General features: G+C 43.3%; 2 protein-coding genes across 2 annotated transcripts; one reads left to right on the forward strand and one right to left on the reverse strand.

Annotated features, from left to right (window-relative positions):
• The first annotated feature begins 1,349 nt into the window (after positions 1-1,349).
• LOC109750013 (uncharacterized) lies at positions 1,350-1,730 on the forward strand. Its single transcript, XM_020308957.1, has one exon. It carries the CDS (start codon positions 1,350-1,352, stop codon positions 1,728-1,730), a length of 381 nt encoding a protein of 126 aa, XP_020164546.1.
• A 12,212-nt stretch (positions 1,731-13,942) lies between these two features.
• On the reverse strand, positions 13,943-15,182 carry LOC109750012 (uncharacterized). Its single transcript, XM_020308955.3, has one exon. The coding sequence runs from the start codon at positions 15,057-15,059 to the stop codon at positions 14,337-14,339; it is 723 nt and encodes a 240-aa protein (XP_020164544.1). The 5' UTR covers positions 15,060-15,182; the 3' UTR covers positions 13,943-14,336.
• Positions 15,183-24,498: the final 9,316 nt, after the last annotated feature.

Genomic DNA, 24,498 nt, shown 5'->3' on the forward strand with positions numbered 1-24,498 from the left:
GTTTTATCTTGTGATGAATGTCAAAGAATTGTTAATATCGGTAGATGTCAGGAAATGCCTATGAATTATTCACTTGTTATAGAACCATTTGATGTCTGGGGATTTGATTATGTGAGACCTTTTTCATCCTCTAATGGGTATACACATATTCTAGTTGTTGTTGATTACATTACTAAGTGGGTAGAAGTTGTTCCAACTAGTAATGTTGATCATAAAACTTCTATTAAAATGCTTAAAGAAGCTATTTTCCCGAGGTTTGGAGTCCCTAGTTATCTAATGACTGATGGTTGTTCACATTCTAACATGGTGATTTTCGTAAACTGCTTGCTAAATATGATGTTAGCCATAGAATTGCATTCCTTATCACCCTCAATCTAGCGGTCAAGTTGAATTGAGCAATAGAGAAATAGAGCTAATTTTGCAAAAGACCATTAATAGATCTTGAAACAATTGGTCTAAGAAATTAGATAATGCATTATGAGCATACAGAACTGCTTATAAGAATCCTATGGGTATGTCTCCATATAAAATGGTTTATGGAAAAGCATGGCACTTACCTACTGGGTTAGAACATAAAGCATATTGGGCAATCAAGGAACTTAATTATGATTTTAAACTTGCCAATGAAAAGAGCTTATTTGATATTAGCTCGCTAGATGAATGGAGAACCCAAGCTTATGAAAATGCCAAGTTTTTAAAGAAATTGTTAAAACATGGCATGATAAAGAATTAAAATGCGGGAATTCAATGTGGGTGAGTATGTTCTATTGTACAATTCTAGTTTTAGATTTTTTGCTCTAAATGGGAACGACCGTATATCATCAAGGATGTTTATCGTTCTGGAGCTATTAAGATCAATTACGCCGAAGACACTAATCCGAAGGTGGTCCATGGGTGAAGAATTAAGCATTATATCTCAGGTACACCTATTAATGTTGAAACTAACATTATTCAAACTATGACACCAGAGGAATACATAAGAGAAACCTTCCAGAACACTCCAGAGCACTGAAAAGGAAGAGGTACGTGATACGGTAAGTAAACCGACTCCAAAAATTCCATAAAAATATTTTCTGTCAGTTTTGGAATATTAGAAACAATACAAAAATAAGAAACAGTGGAGGGGGCCACCCAGGTGCCCACGAGGCACCAGGATGCGCCCACCCCCCAGGGCGCGCCCTGGTGGCTCGTGGGCCCCTCGTGAGCCTTCCCGACTCCATTTTCTTCCGGATTACTTGTTTTGCAAGATAAAAATTCATTATATATACCCTCGGACGTTTCGACCACCATATCACAGAAATATCCTTAGTTCTTGTTTCGTGTTGTTTTTCTGACAGATCTAGATCACCATGGCTCCACCAACCTCCTCCAAGGACAAGTTCTATGGGAAGGTCATCAACCCCTACCTACCGGAGGTGATGAAACACCCTCAAGACATCGAGATGCGTGAGGGGGTGCTTCACATCCGGGATGTTCAAGGGCCCAAGAAGACAGGGAGCATGGAGGCCAGGTTCGAAGCGGTGGAGCAGGAGACCTTCATGTGCCAAGGGATGGTGGAACATGGACCCAGCGCCAACTACTCCATGATCATGGAATTCACCCGTAATCACAAGGTGGATGGCCAGTCAATGGGGGAGATCGTGTTCACGCTCAACGAACGAATCGACTATCTCCAAGGCCGAATCTATGATCTTCAAAACCAAAATTTCGAGTATGAGGCAAGATTTTGAGGTGTGAGTTTAGCTGAGGGTTTCAGGACTCCAGAGACTCGTTCATCCTTTTATGATGGGGAACCTATGCCATGGAAGCTGGAGGACAAGCCCACCACTTCATCACCACCATCATCACCAAAGAAGGAAACTTGAGTACACGGGTATGGGCACTCCCCTTGGCTTTTGCCAAGCTTGGTGGAGGTACCCCGGTATCGTATCACCATCACTTTTATTATCTTTACCTATTTTTAGTTTGATTCTCAGCTATTTCGTGCTTTAGTTGAATAAAAGTTTATTATGATCTATTTTTGAGTGCTAGTTTCGTTATCTATCTATCTATGTAATCGAGTTGAGAGTTATATAATAAAGAGTAGTTTGAGATTTTGTTTCTTTACTTTTATGTTTCAACCTGAACAATGAAAATAATGGAAAGATCATATGCTAATCTCATGAGGAGTAATGACATCACATAAGAAAAGTATAAGTGGTAAAATTTATTGGAAGTTGACAAACATAGCATTGGTCAATGATGCAATTCATGATAGAATTAATAAGGGGAGAGAAGATTCACATATGAACATACTATCTTGGACATCTTTTATGATTGTGAAACCCCATTAAGTATTTTATGTCAAACCATTGACGTTGGAAAAGGAAGACCACGTAATTAGTTATGGTTGTTAATATTCACATAGAAGTTATTTTGTTGTATATCCTCCAACATGGGGTGCTTGCTCAATATCTTTGCCAGCCAAAAATTCAAACCAAGTAGAGATACTACTTGTGCATCCAAAAACCCTTAAACCTAGTTTCATGTCATAAGAGTCCACTATACCTACCTATGGATTGAATAAGATCCTTCAAGTTGTCATCGGTGCAAAAGGCAATAAAAATCGCTTCTAAATATGTATGATCTTTTATTGTAAGAGAAAATAAGCTTTGTACAATCTTGTGATGGTAAAGAAATAAAAGCGACGGACTGCATAATAAAGTTGTTATCACAAGGGGCAATATAAAGTGACGTTCCTTTGCATTAAGAGGTTGCACATCCAAAAATAAAAAGCGCTTGACTACCTCTATTTCCCTCTGCGAAGGGCCTATCTTTTACTTTTATGTATTTACTTTTCATGCAAGAGTCAAATAGTGTTCTCCTCTATTCCTTTTTATTTTTCTCTTTTGCAAGCATCATGTGGTGGGGAAAGATCTAGACTTATATATCCAGTTGAATATGAGTGATCATGAGTTATTAGTTTTGATATTACCCTCGAGGTAAATGAGTTGGGAGGTGAAATTATAAGCCCATATCTTTCTATGTGTCTGGCTGAAACTTTTGCTCCATATATATGTCGTGAGTGTGAGAAATCATAGAGGACTATATGATAGTTGAGTATGGGGACTTGCTAAACAAGAGCTCCTACATGAGACTCTTCCTGAAAAGATGAAGAATTGCAATTGCATTGTATACTAAGAACATAGTTTGTTAGTTTTCAGGAAAGTTTATGCTTTATACTTCGTTGTAGTGGTGAATTGTTACTCGCTCATGAGAAATTTTGTGATGATAATATATTGCTGCTATGATATGATTCATGATGCTACTATGTCCATATTTTGTTTTTATCGACACCTCTCTCTATAAACATGTGGACATGGTTATCGATATCGGCTTTCGCTTGAGGACAAGCGAGGTCTAAGCTTGGGGGAGTTCATACGTCCATTTTGCATCATGATTTCCTGCAACTATTTATAATGTTTTTGACCAATATAAGACTTTGTAGTGTCATTCTAATGCCCTTTACTCTCTCAATTTGCAAGATCTACTTGAAGAGGGAGATTGCCGGTAGTTGGAATTTTGGGCCTGAAAAAGCTATGTCAGAGATACCTATTCTGCACATCTCCAAATAAGCTGAAATTTCACGGAGAATTGTTTTGGAATAAATAAAAAATAATAGAAGAAACAAATAATAGAGGGGGCCACCTATGTGCCCACGAGGCACCAGGGCGCACCCACCCCCAGGGTGCGACCTGGTGGCTTGTGGGTCCCCTAGCCAGCCACCAGTGCCCATCTTCCGGTATATAAGCCCATTCGCCCTAGAAAAAAATAAGGGGAGGACTTTCGAGACGGAACGCCGCCGTCTCCAGGCGGAACTTGGGCAGGAGCACTTTTGCTCTCCAGCGGAGCAATTCCGGCATGGATACTTCCCTCCAGGAGGGGGAATCGAAGCCATCGTCATCACCAACAAGCCTCTCATCATGGGAGGACCAATCTTCATCAACATATTCACCAGCACCATCTCATCTGAAACCCTAGTTCATCTCTTGTATTCAATCTTTGTGTCAAAACCTCAGATTGGTACTTGTGGGTTGCTAGTAGTGTTGATTACATCTTTTAGTTGATGCTAGTTGGTTTATTTTCTGGAAGATTATATGTTCAGATCCATTATGCTATTCAATACCCCTCTGATCTTGGACATGAATATGATTTGTGAGTAGTTACTTTTGTTTTTGTGGACATGGAAGAAGTCTTATCATAACTAATCATGTGAATTTGGTATTCGTTCGGTATTTTGATGATATGTATGTTGTTGTTTCCCTTAGTGGTGTTATTTGAACGTCGACTACATGACACTTCACCATCTTTGGGTCTAAGGGAATGCATTGTGGAGTAGTAATTAGATGATGGTTGCTAGAGTGACAGAAGCTTAAAGCCTAGTTTAGGCGCTATTCCGTAAGGGGCTGATTTGGATCCATATGTTTCATGCTATGGTTAGATTTATCTTAATTCTTGTTTCGTAGTTGCGGGTGCTTGCGAGAGGGGTAATCATAAGTGGGGGGCTTGTTCAAGTAAGAACATCACCCAAGCACCGGTCCACCCACATATCAAATCATAAAAGTAACGAACACGAATCAAACAAACATGATGAAAGTAACTAGATGAAATTCCCGTGTATCTTCAAGAATGTTTTGCTTATTATAGGAGACCGTTCCGGCCTGTCCTTTGGTACAAAAAGGATTCGGCTACCTTGCTGCACTTTTGTTACCGTCACTGTCTCTTGCTCGTTACAAATTATCTTGCTATCAAATTACTTCTTACCAACAATTTCAGTGCCTGCAGAAAATACCTTGCTGAAAACCGCTTGTCATTTCCTTCTGCTCCTCGTTGGGTTCGACACTCTTACTTGTCGAAAGGACTACGATTGATACCTATACTTGTGGGTCATCAGTCACCCATAGAATCATTGTATAGAAATATTCAACGTGTTGAAAAATGATAAAGGAAGTGGTGAAGAGTCAACTTTAAGTATAAGGAGTCCCAATTGTTCGGAGGGTGAAAATCTTGATGCTAAAAAAAATAAAGTGGGTTTGAAGAGATGAACACTTTTGGTAGCATCACGCCCAATATTTTGGATTTCAAGGACTTTAATAAATGTTCTATGACTGATTATCTCTCCTTGTTGCAATCCATGATTAATTCACCCAGTGCCTATGATCATAACAACGCTTTTACTAAACATATCATAGAAGTGCTTATTAAAGCTAATGAAAAAAAATAAGCTTGAGGTTTCTATCCCTAGAAAATTAGATGATGGATGAGAACCAACTATTGAAGTTTAAGATCAATAATTATGAATGCAATGCTTTATTTGATTCAGGTGCAAGTGTGTCTACTATGCCTAAAGCACTATATGATGTTCTTGGTTTTGGTGCTATGTCTCAATGTTCATTAAATTTGCACCTTGCGGAAACCAGTATCTACCGGGGTCAAAATAAGTTGTCAATTTCCTATGATTTTTTTGGGCAACAAGAAACACACGAAGCTTGGGGACACCCCGAGAGAAGTTGCCAAGGGCCGACAGGAGTGCCCCGCGCGGCCAGGGGGAGTCGCGCCGCCTGCCTGTGTGGGGTACCCTTGCTCTGCCTTGACCTGATTCCACTATCATAAATCCCTATTAATATCGAAATTGTTCGTTGTGCCTACAGCCTACAGAAGAATTTTATCGCTGCTGCAAGTTCCTGTTCCATGAAGATCCCATCTCGAGGCCTTTTTCGGAGCTCCGCCGGATAGGGAAGCCATTGTCGGAGTCTTCTTCATCAACCTTACTGCCTCCATGATGATGTGTGAGTAGTTCCATCAGGACCTATGGGTCCATAGCAGTAGTTAGATCTCTCTCTCTCTCTCTCTCTCGATCTTCAATACAATGATCTTTTCGGAGATCCATCTGATGTAATTCCTGTAGAATGTTTGTTGGGATCCGATGAATTGAGGATTTGTGATTAGATTGTTCATTGAATTTATTTGAATCTCTAGAAGTTTCTTTGCTGCGTAATTTTATAGCTATTTATGCTTTACGATCTATGAGTCTTCTCTGGCCAAGATAGATGAGTAATTCTTCAGAGGGAGTGGTGCATAGTAGTTGGTTCAACCTTGTCTCTGAGCGTCCTCACATGATCTGGATCAATTCAATGTAATCCGTGATGTGTTTGTTGGGACATGATGAATTGTCATTGTATGATTAGATTGTTCATTCAAACCAATTGAATCATCTGAGATTTTATTTGTTGTATAATTAAATAGCTTTGTAAGCTCTCTGATCTATCCATCTTCTTTGGCCAAGTTCGATGGGAGTTTTTCAGATGGAGTGGTGCTTTGTAGTGGGTTCAATCTTGTGGCGATCTAGCCCAGCGACACTAAGGGCCAAGACACGTATTGCATTGTTGCAACGAAGTGTAAAACAATGGGATTTTGTCATATTGATTGACTTCTTTATGTCTACATTATGTCATCTTGATTATTGCGATATTTTGTTTCTTGCAAACTTAATACCTTCAGATGCATGCTTGATAGCGGTTTTGGGGTGGAGTATTGATAGTAGATGCAGTTGGATTAACGGTCTAGTTATCACGCATGTAATGCCCATATGAGATTATACCACGAATGATCATAGTCATAAATATTGCAACCAACTATAATTTGTTTACCATGTTACTTGATGTTTTCGAGAGAGATGTCACTAGTGAACCTATGGCCCCATGGTCTATTCTCTATTGCTTGATTCTTCTACACAGCTACCACAATTTTGCCGTTTTAACTTTTGCCATTATCTATCTCTATCACCTGTGGTTTACCTTGTAACTAGCAAGAAAAGGGGATTGACAACCCTTTGTCGTGTTGGCACAAATTTTGTTTGTGTTTTGTGTGTAGGTGTTGTTGACCTGTATAGCTTAGAAGCTCCTACTGGTTCGATAAACCTTGATTCTTAACTGAGGGAAAACTTGCTACTTGATGCCTCACCCTTCCTCTTGGGGGAATCCCAACGACTCCTACGGGAGTAGCAGCGACCATCTAGCGTCTTCTTCATGCCCCTTCTAGCTCTACTCCTCTACAACCTGGTCAACCCTACTAGCCAGTTGACCGCACGCTACAACCCGTTAGGTAACGGCGTGAAATCCTAGCGCCTGGCCGGAACGCTAGGGAGGCTACATGCGTCGGGCCGACACCACACATACGCCTGCGTCATGTGCCGCTAGGCAATCTGGTTGTATGACATGAGTTTCATTTGCTATGACCGTGTTATTGCATACATAGGAGGCGGATGAACACACGATTTAGAATAGATTCATATTTATAAATTGTGCATTGATGAGATGGCATACCTATGAGATATGTGTTAACAATGCGATTACCGAGTCGTTGTTTATCAATTGTTTATAATGATATTGATAAATTGACTGAGCACTGACATTTTACTACTAAAGCTAATGTATCTCCTCATCGCCCGACAACTTGCACCTAGAGAAGAAGAGCGTCATGTGGGAGGCCAAATGGCCGCTGACACGAAGAGCATGAGCACAACAAGCGAGTGATGCAGATAGATCGATATGTATCGTACTTCAATTCTTATGTTACACCTTTGTACATGTAATTAGTACCACGGGCTGGGCAACAGAACACCACCACGAACGATGTAGAGAGGTCGATCATGTGCATGGGTTGGGCTATGAAGAAGGGCACGTTTACTGGTATTTCCGTCACTGATTTTAGGAAATGCGGGCAGGAGCGAGGATCATTCGATGAGTTCGGAGCACAGATGTGAGAACCTTTGCGAAGCAGGTAAGCCATGTCCGAGAGAGTATGGAAGGAACTACCACATGAGAAGGCATCCATGCGAAGGTGCGATTTCTGGGTTTACATCATTTTATATGTCTATCTATGTTTTGGCTTTAGATTTGAAATTTTGTGATCATATATTGTGTGAATTTATTTTCAGATTTTTTTGAAAATAATTAATTGGTTCATACGGGAATTCGGTGCTCGAGACCGCACCTCCTGCTCAGAGACAAGGTTGTTGTGCTTGCCATCCCTAAAAATAAAAGGTTTTTAGGTGTTAAACATAAAGGGTTATTGAGCTTGAGAGCTCCTAACCAGCGCTTATAGCACCCTAATTGGAAGTTGGCTCGTGGTAGCTATCACCCAATGTCTTAGTCTGTTAGTTTTTTTCATATGCTCAAATGCTTCATCTCGGCTCGTTCTTGGTTGCTGGTTTAGAGGGAAAACTAGCTATGGTTTTTTCATTTACAAAAAAACTTTGTGAATTCCAAGAAAGTTCACGAACTCGAAAATACTTTGTGAATTCAAAAAAACTTTGAAAAGTTGACGTATTCAAAAAATTCAGAATTTCAATAAAAAATGCTACTTCAGAAAGTTCGTGAATTCAAAAAAAAAATGGAATTGGAAAATTTATCAAAATTTAAAATTGTTCACAGTATCCAGAAAATTTCGTTTAATTTAAAATTAAAAAGAAAGAGAAATATGAAAAGAAATTAAAATCAAACATAAAAACAGGAACAAAAATTAAAGAGTATATAAAACCGGTTGGAAGTTTCAAAAGCTGTCTGGAAGCCTCTAGGAGGTTCCTGAAACCTTGTGTGACGAAGGAAGTGAGGGGCGCACCTATACCTCGCTTAATGCCAACTGGAGCGAGCGCTCGCATCAGACATTGCACAATGGGCCGGCCCAGGTAGGATTCAACAGAGTTCGTCTTTACTTCAGTTTTTTCCATTGTTAGGTTTTTCTTTTGTATTTTATTCTTCTTTTCTAAAACATTGCAAATGCATTCATTTCAAAAGATAAAATCAAGAAAAATAAATAAAATCTTGAAATGGAAAAATGTAAACACAATGTAAAATAAATGTTAACTTAATTCGAAAAAAATGTTGAAAGCATATTAAGAAATGTTTGTAATATTTTAAAAGTGTTCACATGTTTCCGAAAACGTATGTGACACAATAAAAATATTAATGATTTGCAAAATATATAACATTGATAGAATACATCACAAATGTTTGTGCTATTTTGAAAATGTTCACGCTTTTAAAAAAAGTGACATTTAGAAAAATGTTAATCATTCATTTGGCCAATATTATACGTATATCAAATAAATGTTTCAGAGGTATGTGAAAATGTAAATTATATAGGAAAAACTAGATATCAAACATGTATTTAAAATAAATGTTAATCATTTATTAACAAATTTAAATGTGTGTAAAAATATTAATGATGTACATGATAAATGTAGAAATAATAAAAAATTCTGAATGAAAACTATAGCATGGAAATCCAATTTGGCTCTTGGGAGCATACACTCCTGCCAACCAAAAATGTTTTTGCAAATGTTAAAAAAAAATTAAAACAAATAGACATGTTCATTGTCACACCAAAACGCTCTTACAATCTTTAAGGAGGAAAGCTCAAGTATTTTGATCTGTGCAAAAAAAAATAAGTCAAACGACAAATGTTACACTTATTTTTTTCACCGACGAAGCACCGTCATCCCGTTTCACATGAAAATTGGCAAGCACACTTGTTACACTAACAAGAACATCTTAAAAAAATCAAAAAATTTAAATTTTGTTTACTATTTGTTTTGGATTTACTTGGGAACATATGCACCCCAGAGCCAAACGGCACTCCCATTAGGGAGCATATAGCATCCTTTACACATCATTGTTGTACAGACAGAGAGGCGGAGCCTACTTTGTAGAGTAGTTAATTCGAGGGGCAGACGGAGAGTGCCAAGTGAAGGAGTTCATTGATTGACAGTGTGTATAGCAGGAGTTAATGAAACGATATCATATTAGAACGTCAGAAATGACAAGTATGCAACAGAACTGATCTCGAGCCACCACGGAGTCATCTCTGGTGACAATCTCTTTTGGCTGGTTTTCACAAGTGGTTCATAATGCACTACTACACATTTTAGGCTGTCAAAACTAACATTTGGTAAAATCGTGTCAGTACTTTATATCTGTGTAATGCACGCCTAGTAAACAGATTCCCTGCGTTTCCTATAACTTCTCATGGACCGAATGGAGGCACGGATTTGCGTACACAAGAGACTCGCCAAATAAAAAAAACATGTTTTCCTACAATGAGAGGCATGGATTTGCTTCCTGCCTCTTGCAAAAGGGAGTAAAAAGCGTGATTTTTTCCTATCAAGAGAGGCTTGGATTTACTTCTCGTGGAGGCACGGATTTTCTTCTGTGGCCGTGCCTCTCGGAAAAGGGAAAAGTGTTTTCCTTTTTATTCTTCGATGAGAGGCACAGCCGTGCCTCTCGAAAAGGAAAAAATGTGCTCCCGGTTTGGTTTTCTTGTCCGTTTTTTCATGATTATTTTTGTCGAAACCTATCAAATGGGATCTACTTTTGAAGATCTCGACATGAGGAATCCAACGGTGAAAACGGTTCGAGATTTATACACACGTTTGAGAGATAAAACGTTTTGAATAAAAGAATTTACAGAAAAAAGAAAAACTCTCAGGCTTCAACCTGGGAAGGTGAGAGTGGCCTTTTTAAAAGAATACTTCTTAATTAGTGATTTTGATCTCGATATAGCTCTCGTGGGAAGAAGTACGTAGTACGGAGTAGTATATTTTTATATGGGCCGGGGCATTATGAAGGTGGTGTAAGCGCCATGTACGAAATGCCCTGTAACTGGCGCCTTAAGCTTGCTATAGATGAGCGGAGAATGGGCTTCAGTACGGGTTGGGGTTTGTGTTAAACCTTAGTTGGGCCTTTATTCGGACGCTGTGCGGGTTGGAAAGTAGAAAAGAACCCCTCGACGACAACAACAACAAAAAGAATAGAGAAAATTAGAAAAGAAGGGCAATATTCACCTTCGCGAAAGGCAATAACAAAACTATAAATGGCAGGGTCTACCTGAGTAGGTTAATAAAAAGTCCACCGATGGCAACACTAACCAAATCTCTTGGCTATGCGTTTGCAAGTCCTTCCCACGTAAAAACAAAAAACAAAATCTGTTCTTGCATCCGTTCCAGGTCCGTGAGCATGGTTGGATACAAATGGAAAGCCCCAAGATTAGAATAGTTACTGTTTCCAGGTCCCCGAGCAGCAGGGACACAAATCATAGAATTGCCACGTTTTTATATTAAGAAATGCGAGTAATCCAGGTTAGTCGGTGCGGTCAGCAGTTTGGGCGAGGAGAGACATCGGCGAGCGAGCAAGCAGGTACTACTACCTAGCAGCATAGCAGGGCACGTACCAGGAAGCAAAGAACAGGGGTGAAACTCAGGGGCTGTTTGGTTCCTAGCCACACTTTGTCATACCTAGCCTTAGGCAACTTTGACCAAGTTAGGTACGTGTTTGGTTCTAGTCACACCTAAGGCAAGAATTTTTTTATGAGCAATGAACCCCACATGTCATAGACACAAAAAATGTGGTAAGATCCCTTAGGCAAGCCAAAGTGTGGCTGACAATTTGAGCAACTCAACTAAAGCAAGTGTCGCAAGTGTGGCTAAAATCATGTGAAATCATATGACAAAGATAGTCACAATCCAAACAGCCCCTCAGTCACGCTGAGCGACGCATGTTTTACACGCATTTTGCCCACCCACCCTGCGACCGTCGAGGCCGTACCATGCGTAGCTCAGCAAACTGTTACGGGCTGCTAGGATCAGCGGCTAGACTCGGAGTCAAGAACCCACTGATGACAACGTACCTTATCATCAAAATAGCAACGTGCGGGTTCATTCATCGGCTCCCTTCGTGCTGGTAATTTAGCTCAATGATGGAGTCCTAGTATGACTAGCTTGCGATTCACTGATGCATCTCCTCTGGAACATACTCTTCTCTCACCCTCCTCTTTGTGCACGATGTCCATGAGCGATCGATCCATGCCGCTATACCCGACGACCCCCCCTCGCATGCGATCATCGTGCCCACAGTGAGCTCTGCCGGCAGACGGCGCCTAGGATTCTCGTTGCTCGCGGCATCGCCCGTGGTGACGCAACAAAGCACCCACTTCATTTCATTTCTGTTAGGTAGAGAAGTGGTAGTGATGGCCTCAAAAGCGTGCGGTCTTATCACCAGATGCTGCCGGCCGGCCGAGGTAGCAGTACGTATATAGTCTTTGGAATAAAGGCCAGCATCTCATCTCCTCCCTCAAGTTTCATGGTACGCAGCTACAGTGAGGATCGGCAAATTCCTATATTGTTTCTGTGCCAGGATCGCCCTGTGCGTAGGGCAGACCGTTTTTGTTTTGGGCGCGTGTGCGAGGAATATAGGGTACGTACTACTACCACTGCTGCTGCTGGGACTGCTGACGCCGAGAACAACAACCGATCTGGACCACGCCGTTCGTGGAATAAGATGAGAGGAATCGGAGGTCTCATTGGACGTCGCCCATTATTGTATGTAAACAGTTGTAGGGCCGACCGATCGCAAATGCCTCCGCTTATTACCACTATAGATCAGCAGCGCAGGGATGCCGATTCCCTAGCTGCTTTTCTGACAATTATTGTTGTGAACTTGCCGCCGGTGGCAACGTCGGAGCAGCCACACTACTGGACAGGAATCCATAATTGAGGCAACTTCCTCATTTACTCTCATGCAAGCTCCACTGTCCCCTACACCACACTCTTTTCTGTTTTTGAGGTAAATTACCTGATATTCTGACCTTTGTACTAAACGGTATGAAGTGCTGCACTTCCGTCCACTTGGGACACTGAGACCTCCCAATAATGCCGGGGAATGCTTCCACTAGTCTCTTGACAGACACCAAATCAACCAACTTAATTATAGTACGTACGATATACAAAACAGCAAGCAAGCAAGCTGCCAATGTGCCGTTGCCATGGCGTGCGTCGAGTTGAACGTAGTACGGGGCCAATAATTGGGCAAATTAACTAGTGCATCCAGCATGTTAAGTCAATAATATACCCACATGACGGCACGAGCTTAGCACAGAAGGTGCCATTGCCGTGGCGTGCGGCGAGTAGGTCCAAAAACGGCACTCCCAGCCCCAGCCCCAGCCCCGGGTCACGACAGATCGCAACCAAACGGTAAACAACAGCTCTCATCCCCCGAAGCATGCACAGAAGCTTGGCTGGAATCCTCCACATGCTCCCAAACTGTCGCATGCCCATAAGAAACTGGCAAAAAGGTAACGTCATGGCCGGAGTAACTTGACTGACTAGTGCCAGCATTAAGAATTGACACGAGCCACACGACTACGTAGACGGCATGTGCATGGATGCGTGGCTCCACAGTCGATCGTAATTCGTACCTAACGGCGCCGGCGTATGGATACATTGCTATATAATTTTGGGACACCTACGTACGTCCCACATGCATACACGAAAAATACTACTGTGCCACTAACCACACCGGCCAGTGACACACACCAACCACATCCTTATGCTATACTAAGACTAGTTTCTCGGGCCGGCTACAATCATGCAAGCAGCTAGTATTTTTCTCGAACAAAAAGTATAGTATTGCCGTAGTGGGCCGGTAACCCGTGCATCAATTGCTTATACGTCCCGAGGGCCCAACAAAATGGGACGAACATACTGTACATAATGCTCAGCCTGAGGACAAGAAGAGACAGAACGGTGGGTGGCTCCGTTCATCGTAAAATAATCCCCATGCGCTGCACGCATGATCGCGTTGCGTTGCGTCCGTCGCAATTCTGCATCAGCAAAAGTTGAGCGCATACATACATCGTGCCGTTACTGTTAGAGATGTTGCTTCATACGCTACTAAGTAGCACTGTGTGTGTGGAGACCGATCGAGCTGGCCTGATTCTTCAGGAAATTTAATACGGAGTAGTAGTAAGAACAAGACGCAAAATGCAGGCAAAAGCCAGGAATTCCGGGAAGAAAATACTCTGATTTACACCCAATGAAAAGATGGGAAAACGGATCTTACACGTGCAGAAACGCTACCAGAAAAAACCCTGCTGCTCGGCCTCGAGCTGCAGGGCAAAAAAGAACTGGCAGCAGCTAGCTAGCTAATGCACCCATCGTTTGTACCCTATTACAAGCTGAACCTCGCCTCAGCTGGAAAAAAGATGAAAGCGGGAAACCAAAGTTGCAGTCAGGTCTTGAAACCTTGACCGCAACCGCATGATATGATATCGCCTCCTAAAGCGACATCAATTTTATTTGACCTGTAAAGTAACAAATTAAACGAATTGGTTCCATCTTTAGCGAAGATGTTAGTGTAGATTGCCGAGGTTAGTAAGTTGTAACACTAGCATGCATATCGACCAAGAGATCCAGCAAGAGAATCTGGTCCATGCATGCATCCGGCCGGTTGTATCGTCGATCGTCAGTGCTCCCAGAGCAGCAACGGTTCCCCGAAGAAGAGATTGTCGTCGAGGTCATCCCACGGCGAACCGCAGTAGGACGGCGGTTCCGGCGACGCGAGCCCGAACTCAAGGAGGAAGTCCGGCACGTCGAGAAACGCGTAGTCGAGCCCAATGCCGCCATATTCGGGTCCTGCATTCTCGATCAACAGACAATCCGGCGATGGTGCCTGCTCGGGGGCTGCCGGCTCCGAAACCTCCTCAATCTCCTCCTCCTGCTCCTTCGCAGCAATGGTGTCGGGCGAGAGCGCGTCGACGGGCGACGGCGTGGCCGCGGCGAGCGCGGCGGCGGCCTGGACGTCCTTGGGCGCGGCCGAGGCCGCGCGGGGCAGCTCGTGCGCGAGGCCCGGGAAGTTGAGGTGCGCGGCGCGGCCCTTGATGGCGATGGCGGCGACGTCGTGCGCGCGCGCGGCCATCTCGGCGGTGTCGAAGGTGCCGAGCCAGATGCGGGACTTCTTGCGGGGCTCCCTGATCTCGGACACCCACTTGCCCCAGGTGCGCATGCGCACGCCGCGGTACGTCGGGTGCTTCAGGTCCCTGCGCGGCCGCTTCTTGCCCGCGGCGACAGCGCTGCTGTCGTCGGAGCTCGGAGACGACGCGTTCAGGGAGCCGGAGCTCGTGTTGCTACAGGTGCAGCAGCTGTTACCGGACACCTGAGGCACCACCAGCACTTGTTCCTGCTCCATTTGATCGATCGATCGACGTGACAACTGACAAGTGGTGGCGGCGGCGGCGACCAAGCTGGATGATTACGAGCTACGTGCTCAGCTATAGCTTGTTACTAAACCTTGGAGCTTCGAAGTGATGGAGCGAGTTGGGTGTTTGATGATGAGTGCGATGCGCGAGGCAGCGTTCATATAGTCGCCGCGCCCGTACGGATCTCCCTGCCCTCGCCGGAAGTCAATGTGGAAGCAGGATCGTCGGGGGCGCATTTGTTTTTGTCTCCCCGGCGAAATGTGAATGACATGCAGAATACTACACCAGGCTACGAGCGAGCGCATGTTGCGTGCGTGTGCTTACGCGTTTGTTTCTCGATCGCCGATGGTCAATAGCGACTACAGGGAGCCAGGCGTGCCATCACGCTGCTACATGCATTCTTTATCATTCTTCGCCTCCTACTACCACCCCATGGAAATGGAAATGGAGTGGCTTTTCCATTGTGCAAAATGTGTGTGCGTGTTTTGGTGTAGTATTCCCTTTCATTGGTAGGAGTAGGACGATCGAGCAGGAGTAGACTAATGATTAAAGTGGCGGGAAAATCTCCCCGCGCAGGCACCTGTCTGTCTGTCTGTCTGTCCCTAAAGCGAAAGTCCCACCCCCACCAAATTGGCCTCGTGCCAAGTATTAAAAACGCATCGAATCACTGTTCTTAGATCCAAAAGATTTCGATCTGCGCCTGCTTACTTATATTATCACAAATGCAAATTAACTAATGCATAGAGTTCAATAATGCAAACGAGTGCCTTGTCAACTAGCACAAGAGCAAGGCACAAGGCAGATGGCAGAGGAAAATGGGTTCGTTAGAGGGTAAAAGATGGAATGATATGCATTGAAAAAACGCACATAATGCAAAGCAAAGTAAAGTAAAGCGAAGCTGCCTAGCCGTGTGTGTTTTTCTATCATGTTCACGACATATCTGCATTTCTAAACTAATGCGGCTCTCCCTGCATAATGCTATCTGGAGGAATAGTTTAAGATGAACGCTGCGGTATTCCAGCGCGGGAGGATTAAGAAAACCTAATTGGGCGAGCTCGTGGCGCGCTTTTGAGATTCGGGCGTTTCCTTTGATCACACTTTGGAGCTTTATACATGGTTTCTTAAGTTGCCATGCATCTAACAACCAAAAATCCTCCGAACAAAAGCCTGAAATAAACTATCGTTTCCTTCTCTGAGCTCAACCTTTCATTAAGCTTTTTTTTCCGAAAGAAAGAAAAACATTTTGCTCCATGAACAACCATGACATATGTATAAATTATATGTGCTTCTATGTCTATACTTGAGCAACCCTGGGTGAATGTTTTGATGGAGACGTCCTAGAGAAGGCCCTGAGCATAACAGCAGCTGATTTGCTTCTCCTCCCACACACAAAAAAGGGAAAAGAGCTTTGTTTCTACTTGAGTAACTCTGCACCTTAATCATGGGAATACTCTGGATCTTAGTTATTAAGCCATATCAACACGTTAACTTGGTCAAAAGCACATGCTATCAAGCATCGACGAAAACTTTGCACGAAATCTATCCGAGATACTACGTTGAGTTATTAGCATCACCTAATACGCAGAGCGCGCATGAGGATTCATTCCGATGGATGGACGCGGCAATGGAAAACTGAAAGCACGTACTGCTACATCATTATAATCATCTACGGCATAATTACAACCAAGATCGTTCTTTTCTTATAGTATCATCAGCACCTTTTGTTGACGGCGGGGAGCTAGCTTCATATGGGACTTGCTTCAGTTCCAACTTGACCTTCCTGCTGCTCCGTGTCCCATCGCGCGCGTCCTCCAAAAGCCACCACGACGACCAGCAACACGCAAGGAACCTGGCACCTCGGCGATGTAAAGACTGGCAGTAGAGATCAACGGGGCACATTTCGGGCCTCTTTGACTCGTAGGATTTCTACAATGCAAGAATGGAAAAAACACAAGCATAGGATGACATGTCGTCGTTTTTTCTTTAAAACGGAGTCAAAAGATTCACCTTATCAATTAATTAAGCAAAAGGAATTGCTCGGTTAATTAATAGAAAACAAGCGAAAACCGATACAAACTGGCCACATATGAACTACTCACAGAGCATGCAGCCCCATAAGCTCACGGCCAGCCCGACAACCAAACCCAACCCACAATGACCACCAACCCTCCTCACACTGCTGCATCGCAAAGAAACCATCAACAAGTGAACCTCGGCCGAAGGCCACGGGCATCCCCAAATCCACGGAGACAGGTCAGGCCATAAGAACAACCCAACAGACTGATGAGTGGTAGTTGTCTTGGCAGATCCAGTGCTAGTTGCCTCCAAACGTGCGACCAACCTATGAAGCTCTATCTGGAAGAGAATCCCATCAACCTTGTCACGCGCAGACTCCACCTGTCCAACGGTCACGGTCAAGTGGGTGACCGCAACGTCGAAACCTCCACGGTCCACGAAGGCAAGCGGTTGGCTGGTCTTCAAAGGATCATACGTCAACATACTAACCGCATCTACATCATCAACCACTGATACCACCGACATGCCATCTTTAATACTACAAGATTGCATCGATGTCGGATGGAGCACAAGAAAATCATAAAATCGTCAAATGGGGTTCGAGTGGACACAAATTTTCCTATGAAATCTAGTACAAATGAATCATAAGGCAAATTCTATGAACTGCATTTCCGCAAATCAAACAGCAATTCATTTATTTTGGTCATGCCCGTTTACTATCTTGATTTGGCGCACTATCCACGTTACCTAAAAATTTACTACCACCAACGAGTATTTCAAATTTATTTGAAAACTGGTTAGGTGGTATTCACCATTATCAAAAAGGTCAAATCCGTATGGGAGTTTGTGTTTTTGAGCAATTTGGAATTGTTGGGATGAGTTTTCTTTATACTAGATCATCTATTCCTAATTTTTGCAGGTTATCTAGAGAGTTACGGTGTGAAGCCATATATGGTCATCACTATAGTGTGTGGATGCGCGGGCCCTTATGGCCTTTAGGTGCAACTAACTTAAAATGGTTGCACGGGGTTGAGTTGCCAAGCCATTCGTAGATTATATGGATTGGCTATGTAATCTCGTTTCTGCCAGATGCAGTCAATTTTTTTGTTCATGTTTGGTGCTCGGTACTTGAATTTAGTTTAGTTTCATAAAATGGTTGTTTGCATCGCATGATGCAGAGCCGGGGTACTCCCTCTTCTTGAAGAAAAAAAAAGAATCAAACAACACTCGTAGGGAAGATTTGTAAGGATGAGAAACCTCCAAAATTTTGGAACAAATAGTTGCTCTGCTATAACAATATCTATACTAGTCACAACGCCCAAAAAACATGAGTGCATATGAGAAATAGCAAACTTATCCTTGTATAGTATATGATTATGATATTATTAACTTAGAAAAAATGCATGTTTGTAAGACATTGACATATGATCTCCACAGGAAAAGCGGTTAAACTTTTATTTTAAAAATGTGTTAATATATTAAAAAATAAATTATACCTGGACTTTCCACCAAGACAATAACAAGAGCTAGTGAAGACATGATGAGGAACACAACAAATTATATTGAACAATGGACCTAAAAGTCATGCCAAAACCATCCGCGACAAACAACAACACAAACCACCGCCCTTGGCAACACATGAACTACGAGAGAGGTTCCTCAACAATAACACCTACAGAAAGGGAACAACACACGTGTGCCACTGATGTCGGATCCGACCACCGGAAAACATATCATGGGTTATCACCTAGAGATTAAATCTGGACATATTCCAAGCAATAATGCCCTCAAGAAGGAACCCTCGAGATTTTATTGGGAAACGTAGTAGAAAAAAATCGCGCCTACGACCACCCAAGATTAATATGAAGATGCATAACAGGTTGAGATCACGATCGTTATCGTCACCGAGTTGCAAGAGAAGAAGAACGTGTCTGTGTAGATTGTACTTGGAGTCCCTCGAACCGTCGATGAACAATCCCTCGTACCGCCCACGAAAAGTCCCACGAACCGAAAACCGAAAGCACAACCTCTCTACTTGGTTGCAAGCGTGCAACCTTCATGATTCGGCAGCGCTTCGCCGTCCAGAGCTAATCTTCGCCGAAGAATTAGAGGGAGAAGATTAGAACCACACAGGGCTTCTAATTATGAGGACAACAGGATTCTCCCTCCTAGCTCTAATTACTCAAATAGGACCAACTAAAACTATAACTAGAAGAACTAGAGGAGGCTCCAAAATTTGTATGACCAATAGAGCAAAAAAACCTAGTGTGTGTGTGTGTGTGTGTGTTGGAGGAGGAGGAAAGGGCAGCCACCAAAAGGGGGAAAGTCCCCCTTTGGGGCGCCAACCATGGGGGAGGAGTTGGATTCCTCCCCTAATCCAATTCACCCCCCCCCCCCCCCCACAAGGAACAACCAAGCAATCAAAACAAGCAAACAAAATTATTTTTGTGTTTTTGTAAAATTGTTTTAGAAGTGGGGGGGGTGGATGAAAACGATAGGAAAATGACAAATGAAAGTAAGAACAAGTAGATGTGATAGTTTATGCGAAGGAACTTGATTGGTTTTGGTGATGTCTCCCTGGCAACGGCACCAGAAATTCTTGCTACTACTTGTGAGCTATGTTGGGATTTCCTCGAAGAGGAGAGGATGAAGCAGTACAGTAGAGATAAGTATTCCCCTCAATCAACGTTATCAATCCAGTAGGAGAACCACGCAGAACCTCATTAGCAGTACCTGCACACACAAAAGCAAATACTTGCACCCAACGCGATCAAGGGGGTTGTCGATCCCCTCGACGGTTATTTGCAAGGATCAAATCTCGTAGCAGTAGATACAAAATAAAATAACGGTAATAACATTGCAGCAAAGTATTTTTGGATTTTATATATGATAAAAGTAGACCCGGGGCCTATAGTTTTCACTAGAGGCTTCTCTATTAAACAAAAAACATACGGTGGGTAAACAAATTACGGTTTGGCCATTGATAGAAAAGCGCATAGTTATGATGATATTCAAGGCAATGATCATGTATATGGGCATCATGTCCGAGACAAGTAGACCGACTCATGCCTGCATCTACTACTATTACTTCACCCATCGACCGCTATCCAATATGCATCTAGGGTATTAAGTTAATAAAAACAGAGTAACACCTTAAGCAAGATGACATGATGTAGATAAAATAAATTCAAGCAATATGAATAAACTCCATCATTTTATCCTTAATGGCAATGATACAAATACATGTCCTTTCCCTTTCTATCACTGGGATGGAGCTGAAGGAAATATGCCCTAGAGGCAATAATAAAGTTATCATTTATTTCCTTAGATCATGATAAATGTTTATTATTCATGTTAGAATTGTATTAACCGGAAACATAATACTTGTGTGAATACATAGACAAACAGAGTGTCACTAGTATGCTTCTACTTGACTAGCTCGTTGATCAAAGATGGTTATGTTTCCTAGCCATTGACATGAGTTGTCATTTGATTAACGGGATCGCATCATTAGGAGAATGATGTGATTGACTTGACCCATTCCGTTAGCTTAGCACTCGATCGTTTAGTATGTTGCTATTGCTTTCTTCATGACTTATACATGTTCCTATGACTATGAGATTATGCAACTCCCGTTTACCGGACGAACGCTTTGTGTGCGACCAAACGTCACAACGTAACTGGGTGATTATAAAGGTGCTCTACAGGTGTCTCCGAAGGTACTTGTTGGGTTGGCGTATTTCGAGATTAGGATTTGTCACTCCGATTGTCGGAGAGGTATCTCTGGGCCCTCTCGGTAATGCACATCACTTAAGCCTTGCAAGCATTGCAACTAATGAGTTTGTTGCGGGATGATGTATTACGGAACGAGTAAAGAGACTTGGCGGTAACGAGATTGAACTAGGTATTGAGATACCGACGATCGAATCTCGGGCAAGTAACATACCGATGACAAAGGGAACAACGTATGTTGTTATGCGGTCTGACCGATAAAGATCTTCGTAGAATATGTGGGAGCCAATATGAGCATCCAGGTTCCGCTATTGGTTATTGACCGGAGATGTGTCTCGGTCATGTCTACATAGTTCTCGAACCCGTAGGGCCCGCACGCTTAAAGTTTCGATGACGGTTATATTATGAGTTTATATGTTTTGATGTACCGAAGGTTGTTCGGAGTCCCGGATGTGATCACGGACATGACGAGGAGTCTCGAGATGGTCGAGACATGAAGATTGATATATTGGAAGCCTATATTTGGATATCAGAAGTGTTCCGGGTGAAATCGGAATTTTACCGGAGTACCGGGAGGTTACCGGAACCCCCCCGGGGGCTTAATGGGCCATAGTGGGCCTTAGTGGAAGAGAGGAGAGGCGGCCTGGGCAGGGCCGTGCGCCCCTCCCCCCTAGTCCGAATAGGACAAGGAGAGGGGGGCGGCGCCCCCCCTTTCCTTCCTCTCTCCCTCCTCTTTCCCCCTCCACTCCTAATCCAACAAGGAAAAGGGAGGGAGTCCTACTCCCGGTGGGAGTAGGACTCCTCCTGGCGCGCCCCCTCCTGGCCGGCCACACCTTCCCCCTTGAACCTTTATATACGGGGGCAGGGGGCACCCTAGAGACACAACAATTGATCGTTTGATCTTTTAGCCGTGTGCGGTGCCCCCCTCCACCATAGTCCACCTCGATAATACTGTAGCGGTGCTTAGGCGAAGCCCTACGTCGGTAGAACATCATCATCATCACCACGCCGTCGTGCTGACGAAACTCTCCCTCAACACTCGGCTGGATCGGAGTTCGGCGGACGTCATCGGGCTGAACGTGTGCTGAACTCGGAGGTGCCGTGCGTTCGGTACTTGATCGGTCGGATCGTGAAGACGTACGACTACATCAACCGCGTTGTGCTAACGCTTCCGCTTTCGGTCTACGAGGGTACGTGGACAACACTCTCCCCTCTCGTTGCTATGCATCACCATGATCTTGCGTGTGCGTAGGAAATTTTTGAAATTACTACGTTCCCCAACAGTGGCATCCGAGCCTGGTTTTATGCGTAGATGTTATATGCACGAGTAGAACACAAGTGAGTTGTGGTCGATATAAGTCATACTGCTTACCAGCATGTCATACTTTGGTTCGGCGGTATTGTTGGATGAAGCGGACCAGACCGACATTACGCGTACGCATACGCGAGACTGGTTCTACCGACGTGCTTTGCACACAGGTGGCTGGCGGGTGTCAGTTTCTCCAACTTTAGTTGAATCGAGTGTGGCTACGCCTGGTCCTTGCGAAGGTTAAAACAACACCAACTTGACAAACTATCGTTGTGGTTTTTGATGCGTAGGTAAGGACAGTTCTTGCTAAGCCCAGTAGCAGTCACGTAAAACTTGCAACAACAAAGTAGAGGACGTCTAACTTGTTTTTGCAGGGCATGTTGTGATGTGATATGGTCAAGACATGATGCTAAATTTTATTGTATGAGATGATCATTTTTTGTAACCGAGTTATCGGCAACTGGCAGGAGCCATATGGTTGTCGCTTTATTGTATGCAATGCAATCGCCCTGTAATGCTTTACTTTATCACTAAGCGGTAGCGATAGTCGAAGAAGCATAAGATTGGCGAGACGATAACGATGCTACGATGGAGATCAAGGTGTCGCGCCGGTGACGATGGTGATCATGACGGTGCTTCGGAGATGGAGATCACAAGCACAAGATGATGATGGCCATATCATATCACTTATATTGATTGCATGTGATGTTTATCTTTTATGCATCTTATCTTGCTTTGATTGACGGTAGCATTATAAGATGATCTCCCACTAAATTTCAAGATAAAAGTGTTCTCCCTGAGTATGCACCATTGCCAAAGTTCGTCGTGCCCAGACACCACGTGATGATCGGGTGTGATAAGCTCTACGTCCATCTACAACGGGTGCAAGCCAGTTTTGCACACGCAGAATACTCAGGTTAAACTTGACGAGCCTAGCATATGTAGATATGGCCTCGGAACACTGAGACCGAAAGGTCGAGCGTGAATCATATAGTAGATATGATCAACATAGTGATGTTCACCATTGAAAACTACTCCATTTCACGTGATGATCGGTTATGGTTTAGTTGATTTGGATCACGTGATCACTTAGATGATTAGAGAGATGTCTATCTAAGTGGGAGTTCTTAAGTAATATGATTAATTGAACTTAAATTTATCATGAACTTAGTACCTGATAGTATCTTGCTTGTCTATGTTGATTGTAGATAGATGGCCCGTGCTGTTGTTCCGTTGAATTTTAATGCGTTCCTTGAGAAAGCAAAGTTGAAAGATGATGGTAGCAATTACACGGACTGGGTCCGTAACTTGAGGATTATCCTCATTGCTGCACAGAAATTACGTCCTGGAAGCACCGCTGGGTGCCAGACCTGCTGCAGGAGCAACACCAGATGTTATGAATGTCTGGCAGAGCAAAGTTGATGACTACTCGATAGTTCAGTGTGCCATGCTTTACGGCTTAGAACCAGGTCTTCAACGACGTTTTGAACGTCATGGAGCATATGAGATGTTCCAGGAGTTGAAGTTAATATTTCAAGCAAATGCCCGGATTGAGAGATATGAAGTCTCCAATAAGTTCTACAGCTGCAAGATGGAAGAGAATAGTTCTGTCAGTGAGCATATACTCAAAATGTCTGGGTATAACAATCACTTGATTCAACTGGGAGTTAATCTTCCGGATGATAGCGTCATTGACAGAATTCTTCAATCACTGCCACCAAGCTACAAGAGCTTCGTGATGAACTATAACATGCAAGGGATGGATAAGACGATTCCCGAGCTCTTCGCAATGCTAAAGGCTGCGGAGGTAGAAATCAAAAAGGAGCATCAAGTGTTGATGGTCAATAAGACCACTAGTTTCAAGAAAAAGGGCAAAGGGAAGAAGAAGGGGAACTTCAAGAAGAACAGCAAGCAAGTTGCTGTTCAGGAGAAGAAACCCAAGTCTGGACCTAAGCCTGAGACTGAGTGCTTCTACTGCAAGCAGACTGGTCACTGGAAGCGGAACTGCCCCAAGTATTTGGCGGATAAGAAGGATGGAAAGGTGAACAAAGGTATATGTGATATACATGTTATTGATGTGTACCTTACTAGAGCTCGCAGTAGCACCTGGGTATTTGATACTGGTTCTGTTGCTAATATTTGCAACTCGAAACAGGGACTACGGATTAAGCGAACACTGGCCAAGGAGGAGGTGACGATGCGCGTGGGAAACGGTTCCAAAGTCGATGTGATCGCCGTCGGCATGATACCTCTACATCTACCTTCGCGGATTAGTATTAGACCTAAATAATTGTTATTTGGTGCCAGCGTTGAGCATGAACATATATCTGGATCTTGTTTGATGCGAGACGGTTATTCATTTAAATTAGAGA

Source organism: Aegilops tauschii, chromosome 2, assembly GCF_002575655.3.
Source record: "Aegilops tauschii subsp. strangulata cultivar AL8/78 chromosome 2, Aet v6.0, whole genome shotgun sequence".
Taxonomy (NCBI): Eukaryota; Viridiplantae; Streptophyta; class Magnoliopsida; order Poales; family Poaceae; genus Aegilops; species Aegilops tauschii.

Bases quoted from the DNA above. Each gene is read 5' to 3' on its own strand.
- LOC109750012 (XM_020308955.3), bottom strand. From the start codon at position 15,059: ATGGAGCAGGAACAAGTGCTGGTGGTGCCTCAGGTGTCCGGTAACAGC.
- LOC109750013 (XM_020308957.1), top strand. From the start codon at position 1,350: ATGGCTCCACCAACCTCCTCCAAGGACAAGTTCTATGGGAAGGTCATC.